The sequence below is a fragment of the Lineus longissimus genome, chromosome 11 (genome assembly GCF_910592395.1).
Source record: "Lineus longissimus chromosome 11, tnLinLong1.2, whole genome shotgun sequence".
Classification (NCBI taxonomy): domain Eukaryota; kingdom Metazoa; phylum Nemertea; class Pilidiophora; order Heteronemertea; family Lineidae; genus Lineus; species Lineus longissimus.
The window spans coordinates 17,424,865-17,444,558 of record NC_088318.1 but is presented as its reverse complement, the minus strand read 5'-3'; the positions used below and the strand labels follow the sequence as shown (position 1 = coordinate 17,444,558).

The window sequence follows — 19,694 nt, the reverse complement described above, 5'->3', positions numbered from 1 at the left end:
CCAGGTCAAAGATTTGGGTAAGAATGTGATAAGAATCGTAGTTGAGATCTTATTCAATTTCCTCAGCATCTACATATTAAATGTGATAAAAAGCACAGAAGATGTTGTTTTAAAACCCAACTGATCACAAGAACTTCTTAAAGCCGGCAGTTGAAAGTTTATTACATTTCTTTATGAAGATATCGTAAATCCTACTGGCGCTTCATGTCCCAGTTGTGCGTTGGAATGATTATATTTCTCAGACTCGGCAATACAGACAAAGCTGTTGTCACTGTTGAGAAATTGTCAGCATCCCAGTGGAGGGTGGCTGCCACTAGCAGGTTAAGCGAAATCGATGAGAACATCATGGACTACCAGTGCATTTGATGTCATTTCTACCACATGCAGCCTCTGTAACTACACAGTCACTTTCAAAGCTGATAGAATCAGACCTGTTTAAAAACCTGAATCACTCCACTGAACCAATTTATTTTGTGATAAATTATTTCCTCGTAAATTTATCTTATTTTCTGCTCAATTTAACACTTCAAATAAAGAGATTCAATTAACTTTCCGCACATTTGTCTGTTTTCTTGTTTTAAAGGGACAACTCAGGCATGCCATAGGTTGGTTTTTCATCCAAAAACTGCATCCAGCAGGACCGTGACATCTCTGGTCAGGATGATTGAAAAATCACTGAACTGCAGAGAACAGTGCACCAGAATGAGGTGTAACTGTAGGCCTGCCTGAAATTTACAGGCCATTCTGGGAGAGATCAGTATTCATGTGATACAGGAAGTGGCGGTGCATGGTGACAAGCCAGGGTATTATCCTCCTGGCCAGGTAAATACACTGCCCAGTATGTCCCTTTAATATCAAGTCAGCCACGAAAGAATCTAGTGTACTACACTGTGTGATCTTACCAGTAACCAGTAAGGGAACATCACTCACATCTTACCAGATTTCTAATCAGACCAAAATGCTCTTTAGCTTACCTGCAAAATATAAAGTAGGGCAAACATTAGGAAAGAGTGGGTTTGATACAAAATATACAAAGTTATTAAACGAGGGAGCCAGATTTGTTGAGCCTGGAATTAAACTTGGTCTGATTGAAGTGATTCATGATGTCACCACTAATAATTCATCATCTTCTTCGTTCTCTCGCTCTTAGATGGAAAGTCCTATTTTGGTGATGAATGCTGTTGCATGTCCTAATTCGTCCTGGTCTTCATATGATTCTCTTTTAACACCTGCGTGCCGGACTTTTTTGCAGGGGTACTTTTTCCACCAAAATTTCTCTGTCATCAGCAAAGAACGCTGCAGCCAGCTAGGTCAAAAATCAAACATGACATTAGCCAGGGATGCATTTCAAACATATAACATATTAATGATGCCATCTAAATGTATTATGCTAGGAAATACCAGAACAACACCCATAAAAAAAGTTTGCCTTGAGAATGACACGAAAATAGATTTGTCTGTCTGCCAAATTGTAGATAACTGTAATTTCCATTCCAGTGAAAAACATTTGAACCCCTAGGGAAACGAAAACTAGTGCTGTGCATAATTCTACGCGATATGACTACTTTCGCAGCATTTAAAAAACATTTGAGAGTAGTCGTAGGTTATACACGTAGTGGTTTCGACGACATGTAGAACCCTGTATCTGATGAATAAAGGTCTAAACCTGTCTTGCCAGAGAGGTAATCTTCACATTGAGATATTGACACTGCTGGTCAATGAGGTGATATGTTGATCTTATGCTTGTGATTTGGACAGCAATGTTCACATAAGGAGGTAAAGTGGCCTGCAAAGGCGGTCAGGAGTAAGTATGTTTTGGCCAAGATTGGTTGTGTTCGCTACACCAGGCCAGGAATCATGTGTCTATATCACGTTAAACTCCTTCCCTACGGCACCCGGTTTATACCACAGTCCCTATGACATGTCTGCTTTGAATACTAGATCTGCTGTGGAGAATGACGGTGAGTATGATAAGTACGCAGCCGTGCATCACTCTTTAACTAATGAAGGGAACATTGTCGCTGGATTAGTTTTTGGAACAGGGCATGATGCTATCAGATTTCTCCGCCTTCCGACTGCTATTTGTATAAGCATTAGCAGATAGGAAATGGCATTCAGCTCTCAACGATATGAATCTGATTATGTTGTCAAACAAAGGTTACCTTTATGCGGCTCATCTTTATTCAATAAACCTATTACTCACCGATCTCATAGGAGATGGCAGTTATTGAAGAAAGGATAACCTGTAACCTGATTAAAGCTTTTTTGTTATCTTTGCTTTGCAATAACTGTGTTGGTTAGCATAAAATACATACTCTTCTTCTTCTTCTGCATTTGCCCTACATCGGAAGTTGCACAGGAAGCTGACAGAGGCTGCTTCTTTCTACCTTTACCCAGGTTTCTTCTTCATTTGACCCAATTCCTAGACAACGATTCACTGCAAATGGGCACAATCCGAAGGGTTTGAGATCAGAGTTGTCAAACAAACTGCTTTCTTCAGGAAACTGATTTTTTAGATGTTATTTTATATTTGCTTTTGTGAATACTGCATCGAACCGAGTCTGTCCAAAGACAACCCATCTCCTCTCCATTCAGCAATGTATTGCAAATATAATTTATTCGTGAGAAGCCATCCAGCTTCCTCACAAAGATCAATATCATAACGCTGATTGCTCACAAAACAGATACTAATTGGCAAATCAGCAGATAATTGCCCCATATTTGACTGTCACTTGTCATTGCCTTCGACTTCCGATGATGAAAAAGCTGTGGAAATGACACCTTATTAAGTAAATTTCGAAATCTGACAGACATCTTCCATCATCTTTTGTTTGATGTTGTTTGATGTTGTCATGAAATGCTCCGAAATCAAAGACGACTGCCTCACTTTGGGGAGCAATTTTATTTTATTGCCTCTGCAGTTGTCTGATAACAAAGCCAACCAGTTCGGGGGTAGATAAAAAGCAATCAGTCTTCTGTGATCGTCACATTTTAGAATGGACTCACATCTTTTAATGTGCACTGAAATCTGCTCGAGATGGTTTATGATAAGTATTTTATTCATGTTGCTTGCAAGAGTTTATTTTCCCTACTAACAGTTCAGTAACACATTTACACCAGTTTATTTTCTCTACAAACAGTTGAGTAACACATTTACATCAGTTCATTTACTCTACAAACAGTTGAGTAACACATTTATTTACACCAGTTTATTTTCTCTACAAACAGTTGAGTAACACATTTACACCAGTTTATTTTCTCTGCAAACAGTTGAGTAACACATTTACACCAGTTTATTTTTCCTCTTTGCCTTGGCTCCTTCGGATCACCTTCTTATCAGACCCCTCTGTAGCACAGCAGTTTAACACTATTGATCTTGGAGAGAAATCATGTGATCTTCAGCAGCTCGAGTCATTCATATTATACCATTTCTATGTTCCAATTAATTCTACTTCCTGAATCATTCCCAATGTTGGTTTTTGTTATTACTCAATTTATTTTGCTTCCTGAAGGCAGTAACAATTATTACTTTCCTATGATTTCACAAATTATTCCATTTCCTGATATCAACCACAATTGTTTTTGCTTAGTTTGTTTGAAAATGGCCTCCAGTCTCCAGTTTGGTATTGCCTGATTAATCCCGTCACGATATCTCCTTCCATTCATTGACTTTTATTCTTAGATAAAATGTTACCACACCCTGTTTATGTCTTGACGTGAAGTACAGTCTTGAGAAGTCCACAATTTCAATATAAAAGTTGTTGCTTTATCTTCAGAAGCCATCCATTGCTATGCACTTTCATAACACTCAGGTTGAATATGAACCAGCTTGATTTCAATTCCACTATTGGGAACAAGAGGTTTTATCTGACATGGTTTCTGAGCAATTGCTCTTTGTTGTTAGGCGCTGATACGGTCATACCATGCACTTGCTGTTGTTAGTCTTGCTCAAATTCGCTGTCAAGATGTAATCTGCTATTCTATGGCTGGCCGAAGATTCCATCTGATGAATGTCTCTTAGATGAATTCTGCTCGACTGCCATTGTGTCACGCAAATGAAATGTGAACATGTCAGTGTATTGTGCCCTATTCATGAATTGATGTCTGGGACTGCCCAAGCTGATCCCACATCTCTCCAACAAAAGTTTCTGATATGATTACAGAAATGACAGTCAATTTTTCATTCTATTCTACACGTGTAATGTGTCTGGAGAATCACATGAATATATATGACTTGCCACTGTTGTTCAAGGCCCGAAATCAGTCTTCGCAGTGCCGATAGATAGATTTTCCCATTTGCTGATTGACATCAAACAGTATCTTGTGAAGTCTGCAGCTTCATCACAGAAGTTATCAATATGCGTTTGCTGGAGCCTGAAGCTGTGACACCATTTGTTCCTTCATTCCATGGTAACTACTGACAACTGACAAGTCTGATTCAATTCCAAAGAATAACTGTTCATTTTAATAATACGTTTGCTATAAAATTAGCTAACTCAGGTATGGATTTTTTTTCATTTATGCTTTGAGCTGACTCTAAATTCAACTTCCTTGTGACTTTTTGATGACATTATGTACTAATAAAAGAGGCTTCATCCATTAATTATCTCTTCTAAAATAACTTTCCCATTTCAAACAAAATATTCATATTTGCCAACCCTCTTATGTTACTGGTAACCATCCAATTTCCAATGAAGTGAAAGTTATTATTACTATTGCGTGATTGCCAAATTGTCCAATATCAGTGACAATACCAATAAAATGCTTTATCTCCCTGTAAAACCACAAATCTACAATATAATGTCAGCGCTTATACTATTAGTCAATATTGATCCTTCCCGAGACTGCTTTATCTCTTATTGGCGTCGTAGGGGGGGATCGGATTGAGTTATCTCAGCAGTATCGTGGCTGTCCTAGTCAAGCCGTCAGGTATATCGGTATTGTCCTCTCTGTATGTTCCTGTGACCTGCAGTTACAATGGTATGGATCATGCTGTTTTGCTCAAAGTGCTGTTCTGATGCGCGCTCAGTGGTGAAATTACATCTATCGCTGTAGGCCTACACCAATTCTTGGATATATGATTAAGTGTCATCACCTTTCTATCGCTGTAGGCCGACTCAATTTTAAGATTGGAACATCAACTACTTAGTATCACAATCAAGACATAACCACACTGTAGTTCACTTGCAAACCATCGAAGTCTTATCATGTTTGTCTGTTGCTATACTTCAATGACACTTTGTCTAACCGACCATAGATATACGTGACCAAACTTGTTCAAATCTATCACCTAAATGAAATATTCATCATCTTGCTAGAAGGATTATTCAGAGGCAGAGCGAGCGATAACTTATGTGGCTTCCCATGTTTTGTCAGGCACATCTTTTGGTATCCTTATACGCTTTATCAATAACATGGCCTGAGCAAAAAAGATGGATCGCATCCCATGGGGACCCCATGTAAAGCCAAGAGCCGTGATGAAAATGATAATTTTTTTGCACTATTTTGTACCCAATCTATGTCACTATAAATCAAAGTGAATCTGCGCCTACCATGATGATATAGGTTCAAAGTGAGCCGATTTTTCTTCCATGTTATTTCTTTCAATACTCAGTCACCCATTGGATTTTTTCAGTAATGCAGTTGATACAAGTATATGAAGCCGTTTCTATTTTCATCTCAAATATCACTTGTAGGATTATTTTAATCGCCACTGATCACTGGCGATTTCATTTGGTTGAGGACGATATTAAAGGGGAATGCTGTTCGTAATTGGTGGTCCAAGAAAATCGAAATGCTGTTACACACAATGCCAGGCAAAGGGAAAATTTTTGGTCCTCATGTAATAGAATTTCAGTTTCATTGTGCTTGTGTACTGTTGGTAAAGAAATAAAAGAAGTAATATTATCACACGAATTCCAGTCAATTTCTTGGTGATCTGTGTTATCTATCTCAGATATATATCTCAGGCAGATCCAGAAGAGATTATTATGGTGCACTACTCTCTCATTGGCCGAAAGTCATTTCTGCAGGTAACAATGTAGAGCGACGGTAAAATACACAGGCCCGTTGCAGTGGAAAACAGAAATTCTATTGTGCAAGGGAAAACCTTTCAGGGCCACCCTGTAGAGTTTCGTGATTTTCCTCATCAGCCTCGGGAAGGCTAATGATTAAGACGGTACCCCAAGCTGGCGCCACCTGAGCTAAAAAAGTGGAACTACGCGATTTCTTAAAATTAAAAATTACCGGCATCTCAGGGTTGAACGGGGGACGAGTCATTCCATGAACCCCAAACATGGTGCTGACGATCGTTGCCGATCACAGCTTATCTTTATTCCAACCTACATTACTCCTGTGGTGACGTTTCATGTGCGTACTATGTAGTATAGGTGGCCAACGGCAGGGGAGCCAGGAGCGGGCTCGGGACACAATTAAATCTGCGATAGGGTCCGCGTAAATTCCGTATACATACATTTTCGTGATTTAAAAAAAATAGATGCTGGTTGTTTCATCAAACTTTGCAGAAGTGTAGTCCTATATCATGTCGATGTCATAAGTGAATTTGAAAAAGTTCCAATGATTCTAAATCATTCTATAAGTGTTTTCATGAGACATGTCAGAATTTGACACAATACGGGGCCGTGTTAACATGCTGCCTGTGAGAGAATATCTAGAAAAAGATCGCGTTCCTATTTCAAAATCGACCTAAATTCTGTTACTTGATATCATTTTAATCAAGCCCAAAATGTCTACTTTAATTGTCACTTGTCATCCAGCTTGAGGCTTCCTTGGGTAGAACCATAATTAGTCAGTGTAATTATTCGGCAATTTTGTTTAGCTGACTCAGCGATTAATGAGGTAATCCCTGTCTATCAATTAACAAACAAGCCCTTACGAAAAAGATATCAGATTTACCATGCGCACCATGATTTTCCCTTCAAATTTCTTGGCAGAAGTGCTTACATATTCCTTACCTATATAAGCTGGCACAATGTATTTAAAACATGGATTCCCTCAGACTTGGGCCTCTATCCCTCCGATTGACCTGGTCCCATTATAGGTTCAGTATGTTTCAACGATTACATTGTGGTCAGTGCTTAAAAGAAAACATCATGCAAAAAAAGCTTCCAGTGGTCCAATTTATACATTCACTGTACATTGCAACAACACTGCTCATTACCGGTAGTTCTCCCTTACAGACGAGATAAGGCGTCGGGATGTCGTTCGGATTGTCATGCCATCGTATATTGCCAATTACTTTTTCAGGAATGCCTCTAGGTGCTTAGAATTCAAGGCGAGATAGTGTGCATTGTGATTAGAAAGATGCATCTCTTTTTGTTGGAGGCTAACGAGAAGATGGAAGATGAAGGATCTGAGGTTTGCTGATGGTGTTCATTGAAGTTGATCTGATGCTGGTACAGAACCTTCAACAACTGATGATACCACTGACCTGAGTTCAGGACTTTCCTAGAGTATTGGTCTACCCTGCCACTTCATTTCTGCCACGTAAGGCAGCTGTGAGGTTTGCTGTGGATTTTCGATGCTGGTACAGAAGCCCCTGATGACACCAGTGACTTCAGTTTAAGCCTCTTCGCTGATATCATGTGAAATAGCTGGCAGGGAAAAGGCTTGCAGGTTGCATTATTTGTTCAATTAAGTCAAGATGACACTGCTGACAGACTCGCCATTAAACAGCCACTTCATCCAATACCGATACCGGTTGCGGTAAGATGCCAGCGAGAAATTTATTTTCAGCCGTGCGGGCTCATCTCACAAGCTCATTGGTGCCAAGAAGGAGGATGAATTGCATTTAGCCCTGCTGTTCCTATCGCGTCTCTGATGTGACCCAGCAGAGAAACTTTTCCTTTCCATGCCCTTTCTATGCTAGATGAGCAGTATGTACTGAAGGGCTACGTGTTTATTCCTTTCAACAAAGTGGTTAATGAGATGGTCGCTGATATTCTTCTCCCTCTTCCTCAACCTTTGATGATGACGCTGCCGCTGTTGGCATTATTCTGTTCTCCATTCTCTCGCCTCATTGTGCATTAAAGTGCGAAGTATGCGCTGGCCTTGCAGTTTGTTGTTTTTGCCCCATAGCTATGGTATGACATGCTGGTGAAGATGTTGATATCATATCATAAATACATAACTGTTTTGGAGATAGTCTGGTCTGTTGTTCAAAGTACAAATGTAGCTTCCATGTTGGTCATCGTCTTGATTTGTTTGTGCCCCCAGAAGCACGTTAAACTGAGAAGTGGTTCTCTGTGAATTCCTAACGATAATTCTTGTGTGTCCAGTGCCCAAGGATGTAGATAACGAGACGTATACATCAAACGAATCCATGGCAATACCTTATTTGGTTCATATTTCATCAATGCCAGGATAACACTGGCATATATATCATCATCATTGGCTCTTTAATATGACAAGAGCCGTGTACAACTCATTAATAGTCTCGCCACCATGTTGTTACTTACTATAATCGTGTCTACGTCTTTTATCTTGGTGCAGGTATCTGTGGAACGAAGATTTTCTTTGTCCGGACAACCGTTGATGGTACTCAGGAAGCAGAGAATGGTAGACGACAGATCATCCTGACACTAGTGGTTTTCAAAATATCAGGTTAAGGAGCAACTACTTTTGCGGAAACGTTTGTTTTTTGTGAAATAAGCACCTTACCTATCACGATGAGCATTTTTATTCCACCCCGAAATGTTTTCATGAAACAGCCCTTTTCTTGGTTTGGCCCATGGCCTTAAGGTTTTCAATCCTTAGTCTGTCGAACCCCCCATTTCCCGCCAAGCATTGGAAAGCGACAGCCATCATTCATTATCGTGGACAGTGAGAGTATCGGTCGTAATTGCGATCAGCAACGAGACACTCCCAAGGGTATAATTGTCTTCAGGCCATCACTTGTCAGACACTATTTCCTTTCCCTATAAGTCTGCCAACTCGTTAGTGGAGTAAGTGAGTAAAGGTGATGGAGTTTTTCAGTGCAGACAACCAAGGGTCAGCCTTGATGAGCATTGGCCTGTGAGGCATGGTCCATAACCATCGTTCTCGTCAAAATCAGTCTTGGGTAAGGACACTACTAGCTTCATGAAGATGACTGGTATCAAGTACTGTAGGAGGAAATCGGAGACCCTATGATGTCAAAGAGAGTTACCCTCTCAGCTATCACATGATGATTTGATTTAATGACCACGTAGGTAACATATGCAGTCATTAATCAGTACATCAGTCTCTGCCACTCAAACTCAAAATGGCCAAAGACGCATGGATTGATATTGCAAGAAAACCTAACAATGAACCATCACAGTCACCGGGCAAATCCAAATACAGACCATTCCATACATCTATGTCCTCCCAATACCACTCCCAATACACTGGCCATTAGTAATGCTTTCAGCGGTAATAACTATTTCTCACACCTAATAAGAACGCTTTTGGGTGACAATGAGCGTAACATTATCTCTTAGTACACCTCCAACAACCCTTGTAAAGAGAGAGTGGCCACCTGATTGAGGTCCAGCAGCTCCAGTAATGGTCTTAGGTTCGGATGATGAAATTAGTCTGGGAGTGAGTAAGCTAGGTTGAAATGAGATGACATTGTTGGCTAGTTTGTGGCGGAGCAGTGATGACTGGGACCTGAGCTTGGTAAAATGGTACAAGAGTTGTCGAAGAGGAGGTTGGATGAGGCAGACATGATATGATGACATTGCCACAACGCCCTCACCTGGGCCTCCGCGGATAACTTTCGATTATTTTCAATAGTTCTATACAAAGCTTGCGATCAGCGCTTTCAGATGGTTACATTTCTGTCAAGCATTTATGTATCCTGTGGATAACTGAAAAGATCAGACACCGTGCATCAGGAGAGACGTGGCACTGGATGGTACACAGGCCCTGTTCCCTCCAAGAAACATCATCAAAGCAGAATCCGCAGTCTTCTCCTTCTCATACAGTTCTTATATGGTTGGAGTCATAAGCCTTAATATGGGCGCATTCGAACCTGAGCCCCAAGCTGTCTCCCTCCTAACCTTCCATCATCCAGGAGCAAAGGTTAACTCATTTGCTTTAATCTCGGAGCATTTTCCTTCGCAATGAAGATGTTGAAGAAAAATGTTATGAGCTTCAACAATAACACTCAGACCCACTCAGACCCACTTTGGAAAGGGAATTAAGAAACCTGATAACACTATTGATTTGCTAATGGAACAGCTGTCCTTGTTGAAAGCATTTATGATGTAACTGTACTTAGGGGCAACTGTTTTAACCGGTTATTTCTTCGTTTACGTAATGGTCTGTGAGAAAACAAAATCCTCGAGTGACAAATCGTGGTCGGCCCTGCAGAATCTGGGCTGCTTTGAATTGGAACAACCTGTCCATCGCTCATCAGAGTGACAATAATAAGGATGATAAAATCGCGATTATCATGATCAGCGACATGAAAACTGTAATGGTTAGAACATTTCGGGTGATGTCCAGACGGGCAAATTGGCTCATTCCCGACAGATTAGTACTAATCATATTCACAATACCATTTACCGGTTCTCATAACTATCAGTTAGCCTCATAAAGAATTCAGGGCTGATGGTCTAATGATGAAAATTGTAGCAATTAATAGTGTGGGGATGACCTATGGAGAGACTCTTAATTGATTTTGGCTGGTTCTTGTCCAATTGGAGCAACAAAACAACAAATTAATATTATGGTCTCACCATTCTCTATCATAATGATGAAAATTGATGCAATTATGTAAAGGTGTGTTCTACTCGAAAGTTAATGATTTGATTTTGGCCAATTTCTACCAATTACAATTGTTATGATTCACTTAAGATTTGATTCCAAGGACAGCGTTGTCATAACGAGGGTGCTTTTTATTCTTCATATCATGTTGCTGTTGGAGTCGAAGTCTTTACGACTCGTCAGTAACATCAGCATCGAGGGTAAAAGGTGATCAGTTTCATCGTAGTGGATACAATTTTTTTCAGTGTAGTTGATCTGAATGGTGTCATTTGCCAGATTGTTAGTTAATGTTGCATCGTTAAACTTCAGGCTTTTGATTTGATAGATAATTACATAATTATCTGTCTTTTTATTCATGAAATTGGTCATTTTTGAAGCAATCATCTACGGATCAAGTTGAATCCCACTCACATCGGAACAAATAAAGTAATTTTGGCATCATCAATCTCCAATCATTAAACTGGAAGAAATATAAAAAGAAGTGCAAATAGTGTTGGCAATCGTCTTGATAATTCCGCGCATCGACAAAACGTGGACTATTGATTAAGTAATGTCCCCATTGGACATCTTGCCTGAGCTGGCAATGTTGATGTGACCATATTTGATGTGATGGTGTGATGACCCTCAGAACTGTCAACAGATAATCAGATTATGTAGCCAGAATAGTCCGACTCCATTGAGGCAGATGACCGATGATGAAGTGGGTACTTCTAAAATCAGGAATGCGATGAAGAAGCATTCATCTTATTTAGCTTGTCAATGTTCTGTGGTGTTGGAATATAGTAAGTTACTTGTGAAAAGTAACATTCCTTATTGCCTGCAGCCGAGCAGGACACAACAGAGGCCCATCACATCATGACTCCAGGTGAAATTTCAGTCCAAAACTTTTCAGTACTTTGCATTTCGATTCATCTTGGCGTGTGATAGTTGAGTTAGATAGTTTTCATCAGAAAACAATCAATGCTTGAAACACGATTTGCCATCTGTAGTTAGACATGCAATAACGAGATCAGTCAAGGGCTATTGGACCCCAGACGCCAACTTTCTACAGCAATGGACCACAACAATCGCTGCATCTCATTCTCTTATGATATAAGATCGATGGTGGAGCCCTGTGGATTTGTTGATTGAACAGTTTATCTTTACAATGTCTTTCTCGAGGTTATTCGGTTAAGGCATTCGAGATCGGATGGAGCTATTCATGTAGAAAATTGCAACCTTGAACGATTTATTAAAAGCTCTGCCTCTAGACATTAGCGAGGATTAGCACAATTCCAACTGCCACTCCGACTGAAACTCCGACAATTTTGAACTGACTGAAGGATGCCAAAATTTCTAAGTACAAATATTTTTTTCATTTTTTTTTTCTGCTAAAAATGAACCAACATCATCAGTCCCAAAACTTTTTTGTCTCTGAAAATTTTTAAAAATTTTAAACTTATGAAAGGATTAGGGTTAGAAAATTTTTCAAAGTCCAAATATTGTTTTAACTTTTTTTTTCTGCTCAAAATGGACCAACATCATCAGTCCCAAAACTTTTTTGACTCTGAACATTTTTCAAAATTTTGAACTGACTGAATAATGAAAAATTTTCTAAGTCCAAATGTTTTTTTCACCTTTTTTTTCTGCTCAAAATGAACCAACAACATCAGTCCCAAAACCTATCAATGCCATTACCATTAGCTCCGGCTTATCTTTCTTTGACATTGCGGCTTCAGACTCTTGCGGCACCCTTGGGTATCAGTACGTATCATGATTATAACAACGCAATTATGTGCCAATTTGTTAAATTAGTTTCTGTGCCGAGATGTGATCCACCACCTTCTTTAGATGAAAATGTTGCAAGGCTAGGTAAGTTTGGTCATCTTGGACTTGAAGGAGAGAAAATGGGAGGGCTGCAATTATTTTCGGGTCCAATGAAATGTTAGTTTGAGGCGTTCATATGGTATTGCTCTCTTCAGCCTCTCACCTTTGAGCCCCTTAGACATTGGGATATTTATGTAAGCAGAAACTATTGTAAGGCAAGGAACACTGCTTCTTGACAAAACTATATTCGATGAGTAACTTCCTTAGAAATGTGATCGATTTGCAACGTGATGATCCAGACCATCATTTTACCATCAAATCAGCGTTCCATTGATTTGATGGCTATTTCATTATTTTTCTCCTGTCCTCAAGTATCAACACATATCACAGGTGCAGTCATTCTTCAGTGTTGAGCATGTTTAGGAAAATATGGGTTTCAGATAATAGCTTTGAAATAAATGTTTAGCAATTTCATTCCTGATTGATGATTCAGGTAATCCTTTTACCGTTGCTGGCCTTTCCTTTGATACAATGACTTTGCCATAAGTTTTCTATGCGAAAATCAGTGCGTATTAGGTCCTCAGACTGTGATTGACTTTTGATGAGGAAAGGCTGAGTTTAGATGGTCTGAGATTTTGAAGGAAAATCCATCTTGGGACTGAACCCCCAATGATCAATTCACGATCAATCCCTTTTCCTTTGATACAATAAGAATTCCATAAGTTTTTTCATATTTTCAAGCCTTAAAAGATATTGGTGTATAGACTGTAGAGTGTATGACGTACTGATGCGTATGCCTGCAGGGGAGGGGTGATTAAAGAATTGGTGGTTATTAGGTGTTTAAACATCAAAGCAAAGTATGGCCGTACTGCCACCAAAAAACCACAACAAACTGAACATAACCGCTTCCATATAACACAGAATCAGCTTCACACACAGCATCTTAATTAACTGATAATCTGTGAAGTCAATTGCTTCGGTTAAATCCCTCAGCAAATCCCATCCATCAGAGCGACTGTCAATGTAACGGCAGAAGGTTTAGTCGAAATTACTGATTTAAACGCCAATCAGTCATTAAAGTCGCTGTGCTGGATTTAACATATTGCTGGTTATTTGGTATTTAAGCAGTGAATATCTAAAGTAACTCTATAACATGTGTACTGCTGGTTCGTTGCTCTAAGTAAGCCTTCATGGCAGTCTGCAACAAATCCAAAGCCTTTTAGCTGAAGTAATAATCTTTGGTAGCGTATTAAGCAAACTTCATTATGGAGACAGTTGTTGATCTGGGGAAGCACAAAAATGCTCCTATGAGGTTGAAGTATTACCTTAACCCTTTATTCACTGGAAGCGCTGTTATCACCAAGTTTTAGGAGCTTTACGTAGTTATTAAGTTGACCACTCTCATGGTCTTCTGATTGGGCTCAGTTTTTAGTTGCATGACCCTTACGAGCATGTGCTGTCGGTCCGCTAGCAAGGCAGGGTTTGTTAACACTAAACCACCAAATGTTGATGCTGGTTGGTAAACCAGAGGCAAGACAGCAAGAATTAACATACAGGGTGCAAAAAAAATCTTGGTACTTTTAAATGGTTTGGTTAATATGTCGACCCTCTCCATACCACTGCTCAGTGTTCCTGGCCAATCAAAATGCAAACCATGCCACAAGCACATTGGCCAATAATTGCGTGCCATGACTTGCCATCACATCTTTTTTATAGCGAACGGAATATGACCATTCTGGACATTTTCTGGTTGCGCATTTGCTTAATGGGGCTTCCCTTGTCGTCATTAGTGTGGCGGAAGCCTTACTTTGCTTTGCTATCAATTATCACAAAAATTACCTTTTGCTCTGATAATTTTTTTTGTAAAACACCTACTTGACATTCCATACACGGCCGTTCATCATTGAGATTAGCTCAATGGGCCTATTTGTTTCATCGCTGCCACACTGGGGACAGGCGTTAAGCATGCTATCTATTTATGTTCTATAAAACGTCCATTGATTCATCTCGTTCTTCGTGTAGCCCCCACAGGAATTCACAAGATGAATATAAAACAACAAGTGAATACTAAAGCAGAATTTTTTTGAGCATGGATGTTGATTAGTGAATAAAATCAGTTTTTGGACTAACCCACCTTCAGGCCCCCACTTATCGCTTTATTATGGCAGTATCCTTTGACATCAAATCTTTCACACGATATCAGCACTCTTGGCTTATAATACAACTTTTAACAACGAGTCCTACAAATCTCAGGTCCCATAAAAGTCACCGAGTATTTTTCACTCATCCTACATAAGCGTAACATTTTGTATTATTGCATGTATTGTGAGTTGTCATGCTAGCATGGTAACAGATCATCGTCAGAATGCTTAAACATCAACCATTGTAATGCTTCCACCAAGTTTTTTACAGGGTCATACAAATCCATGAAAGTCACCTTTGCCAGCGAACTGCAGCCTATGTCGGCGTAATATCTTACAGCCAGGCAGTCTGACTGCACTTTGGGATTATCTTTTTGGTATTGACGGATTGTCATGACATATCATAGCAGCTAATCCATCACTGTAGGAGCATCCGACTTCAGTCTTCTTGGTTGTCACGATTCAAAACTTCTTGTATTGCCATTTTCATTGCAGCTTACTTGGGCGTGATGGCAGAATGCTATGAGCTTCAATGTTTCATTGGTTGTCGTAATGGAAATCCTCTTGGATTACTCTGTAGGCCGTCCTCAAAATTTACCTTTGCAGTATTCCCTTCAGTCGTGCTGATTGTGATGGTAATGTGACCGTTCTCTCAGATGAGGATTTGGCAGTGACGGGTTATCGAATGTCAGCAGCGATGCCCATCATTTCATTGCATTCATTGCATTCACCATTTCGACTCCAACCAACATGGGTACAATATCAGATCGTCAAAAGAACATGACCTGTTCTCTTGCATCCATCTCAGATTTCTCTTCTGTCTGGGGTGGCGGGCTCTGCAGAACACACTATCCCACATCTAGAAGACAGTGGACATCTTCTCCTTATGTCTTATTGTTATTGCTAGTATTCATTAGATGATAAGGTTGAACATCTTGACTGACCAAGTAATTCTTCCAAGAGCAAAAAACACAGTGAAAAAAATCTCGGTGGTCAAATTTGATATGGCCGGATGTAGGTCTATAGGTCATTGTACTTTGGTCATTGTGGTGAGGAATCCAATATCCCAGCATTCAGAGAGGGGAACTAGCAAAAGGTTTCATTCCTTGAAGATGGCTTTTGCCATTGATTATTCCGGATGGACACCAGGAAAAAAAACCCAACTCCACATTAACAAAGCTGCAAAAAAGTACTGGTAGTCGATGTGTATATTCACACTGATTGATGCATCTTCATTCAGTCTATGGTGGTCTCATCCCTGAAGCATCTCATGCTGTACCCACAAGTCGGGTGTTGCTAAAGTACGTCTCGAAGCAACCCACATAAAGGCTTTCATGGCAGACTTTTACCAAGCCGAGTTTTATCATTATCCACTCTGCCCGAAAGCTAGACAAGACAGCCATTCTGATCCTTGCTTGATTCATAAGTTCTGTACGTCGCTTGACATTTTGAACGCATCTCTATTCAGGTACATGAAACTGTGATTTAGTTTACTCTCTGTGTTGTGTATTGCTGGATTTCTATTGTTCTGACCCACAATTTAATACAAATAGCGTGCCACTTTCATACAATCATACACCATATTGCATCTCAGTTTCAGTCATCCTTCATTTATATTTCTCTCCATCGTGTTGAAATGAATGTAACAGCAGGAGACGCACATAATGTTACAATTTTGCAGGATATACCTACAATGCATTAAATGGTAATCCCAATGGCTGTATATATTGCTTTGTTGGGTGCCGTTCGCGTTGAGTTATCAGCCATTTAGATTTTCATCTGTGCAATAAACCAGCAATATTTCATTGATACTTATCCTCGTTGCTAAATTTAGATTCTAAATGTTGTTTGTCACTTTCGAAAAGTATTGTCGAGTAAGAAAATTGTGGAGTTATTACAGACGAAAGAGAATAAGTATTATACGACATAGAAGTGCAAGGTGTTTCTTCAGAGAGTTCTGAAGGAAGTGATATATTGGCTTCAGACCTGCTCCCGGATGAAGAATAGAGAAGAAGACCGACCACAAAGCTCTGGGGCTCTGTGGTGGAACTCTCTTGGACAGCCGACTTCAGTACCGGAAACTGACTGTGTGACTGTCCAGGTTGCATTTAAAAAATTCTGAATGGGTGGGGTCTTAGTTTTGTAGACACCCGTGATTCGCCTCATTATTTTCAGACAGATATGATTATCCATCAGACATTATGTTGTAGTTTCTAACAACCATAGTAATCGCTTATATAAAACTGCCTCATTTTATATTAGGTGGTTTGTACAGGTGTGCCCTATTTCAGTCTCAATCACAATATTATATCAGCAGGTATATATTAATATCTCAGACAGCTTTCATTTCTAATGAAAATATTGACAATGATCACCCCTTCACCCTGCTTGGTGATTCAAAAGCATTCTTATAAATCGTTGTGTCAAAATGTTAACTAATGGTACCATCAAAGAGTTCAGATCATTTCATCCTTCAAGTATCGTTATACATTGATGACACAACAATGCCTTTAAACCAGTGCTGTAAATGAATTCATCCTTAATTAATTACCACTACCCGAAGACATTGCCGAGAGCTTTTCAATGAATGGCCAAGTCAGTAGGTTTGACGATTGTCAAAATCTTGGGAAAGGTTTGTTCCGGGGCTTTGCTACAACAAAAAATGTCATTTTAGTAGTTTTCAGCCAATGTGAAGACGAAAAGGCCTGCTACAGGAGGATCGTCATTTTATGTTTTTTGTTTATTCTATGACATCAATACTACAACATCGCCTACCTGTGAAAAGTAATGCCCTAATCTCGTCCTTTGGCAAGTTACAGACCAACTCAAATGCCTCCAACATACAGTCGGGGTGTTTCCGACCCCCGGATGCACAAATAGCGTACTGTTGCTGAATCTGTAGATTCTTTATTATGTAACACCTGTCTAACTCGCCGATATCGGGATAATCATATGCCCCATAATCCTCCATGGTAATCCCTGTGTGTGTGTTGTGTAACTCCCTCCAGTCTCCTCCACGCCTGATCACGACTCATTGGAAAATGATTCCCAAATGATAGTTCGGCGAGCGTGTTCAATAAGCTGGCGAGCGAGGTTGCAATTGATGCGATTTGAGACGCACAATCAGATGATGGATGGGGTTCCCGAGATGTGGGGGAGGGTTTTCCTTGAGGTAGGACAGCTGAAATATGGGGTTATTGTGCAATATGGCACCAGCTAAGTAGGGTATGTTTGGAAGAATATGAGGGACATTACACAACTTGACCAGGCATTAGTTTCAGGGGAGGGCAGGGCGGCCACTGGACTGACGTTGGGCTTGTCTTAGAATAAGGCGAGGGTACAGCCACACGAGGTGATGTAGAGGTTGTGATAGGAATTGAGAGATGTGTAATGTTCGATGATTGATATTGGTTTAGGTGTTGGGGAGGGTGGTTAGGGCTTGATTGAGGTATTGAAAACAGTTTGGGGGGAGTGGACCGTTAGTGGCAATCAGCAGGCTACGCTAACCATCCTGATGGAATTGTGGTTTCATAGACTGATCTTGGAGTGTATTCGAGGGAAAAGTTGTAAATTTCTAAGAGAGTCAATTCCTTGTATTTGATCCTATGCAACTTAAGAAGCCAGTGGGGTGCTGAATATGACTATGCGATTTGTAATGGTGATATCAATGGATTGGATTGTGTGGATGTGACATGTGTTCTACCGAGGATGTGACATGTGTTCTGTGGTGACAGATGGCAACGTGCATAACACAACAGGCAGCTACAATTGCATGTACGTATTTAAAGGCCAACGCTGATAGAAATTCACAATCAGAATTAAAATTTCCAATTACGTGAATGCATACTGAATATAAATTTTCAACGTTGTCGTTTCGAGATACTATACAAATACTATAGGAAGAAAGATTCAGGAAATGTGCATGCATGGTGATGATGGAACTACGGCATTGTATATAGATGCATTGACACGATATATAGGACAGGAATTGTCCATGGAGTTGAAATATTTCCCATATAGAAATGTACTAGGGCTATATTGAAAAGTTGACAGACTATTTTAGTTAGATTGTGCATTGCATTGTCACCCACCTGTGAATTCGGATTACTCATACGCTTCCATTTTAATCCCTATATGTAGGCTTTACAAGGTGGCCAATAAGCTCATTTTTGGAATACCACTGACTATCCGCCTACTTACCAGATCAGATCCAAGTTATCATAATATAAGTGCTCAAGCAGGAGACAATTAAGTTTGCCAAAAAAACATGGAAGTCAAAAACAGGATAATGGCATCGAGAAGTCTAGTTAACTTATCGGAGTGACTGATTTAGATAAGCGGTGCTGATAAGGTCTTTACCGTAACTGAAGGTACCAAAAACTCCATAACCTTTAATGAGAAGGACTGGTACTTCCCGAGATGAAATTTCCCTTTAGCTCAGTCTGGGTCTTAGCACTTTTCCTCTGTTACACCTAGATTTGAAAAAATCAAACTTCCAAATTATTTTGTGCCTTTTCCGTAAATTTTTACTTATGAAGCAGACTAAATTTGAGTTTGATGTAGCAATAGGAAACGCCTTCCGAATCAGACTTTCGTTTTATTCATTGATATACACAAATAATCGATAGCTCTTACACCAACATAAACACCGACTTCAAAGAATAGAAGAAAATAAAAAAAGTTATTCTTTTTCAATTAGAGGGAAAAAATCTAAGAACATAACGTACCTGTGCTTAGCATAGAATTTAACTGTTCTTGGGGCACATTGCAAACAATTGACAATGCTTCCAACATGCACTCAGAGCGATAATTTTTCGCCCCACCGGCGCACATTGCATACTGCCGTTGAATCTGTGGTTGCTTATGTATAAAACAAAAATCGAGCTCGCCGAATTCCCCATCATAGTCTTTTCCTGCCATAATCCTAACCCCGAGATAATCCTAAAGAGTTAATCCAAAGAAAGTAATGTATTCCGGAGTGTATTTCCAGCAGAAATG

At 39.8% G+C, this 19,694-nt stretch overlaps 2 protein-coding genes across 4 annotated transcripts in view; one reads left to right on the top strand and one right to left on the bottom strand.

Moving 5' to 3' along the window:
• The window catches only part of LOC135496355 (RAB11-binding protein RELCH homolog), a 147,932-nt gene that overhangs the window by 46,209 nt on the left and 82,029 nt on the right, over positions 1-19,694 (top strand). The window lies entirely within an intron of this gene.
• Positions 1-19,694, bottom strand: part of LOC135496357 (growth hormone secretagogue receptor type 1-like) — a 131,790-nt gene that overhangs the window by 34,228 nt on the left and 77,868 nt on the right. The window contains exon 1 of one of the 3 annotated variants that reach the window (XM_064785643.1): positions 19,424-19,676. The exons of 1 other annotated variant lie outside the window; for it this stretch is intronic. In XM_064785643.1, coding sequence (XP_064641713.1) covers positions 19,424-19,616 — 193 coding nt within the window. In that variant the 5' untranslated portion in view covers positions 19,617-19,676. Of the gene's footprint in view, positions 1-17,471; positions 17,722-19,423; positions 19,677-19,694 lie in introns of those variants that run through there. One more of the 3 variants, XM_064785642.1, reaches the window with a different exon arrangement.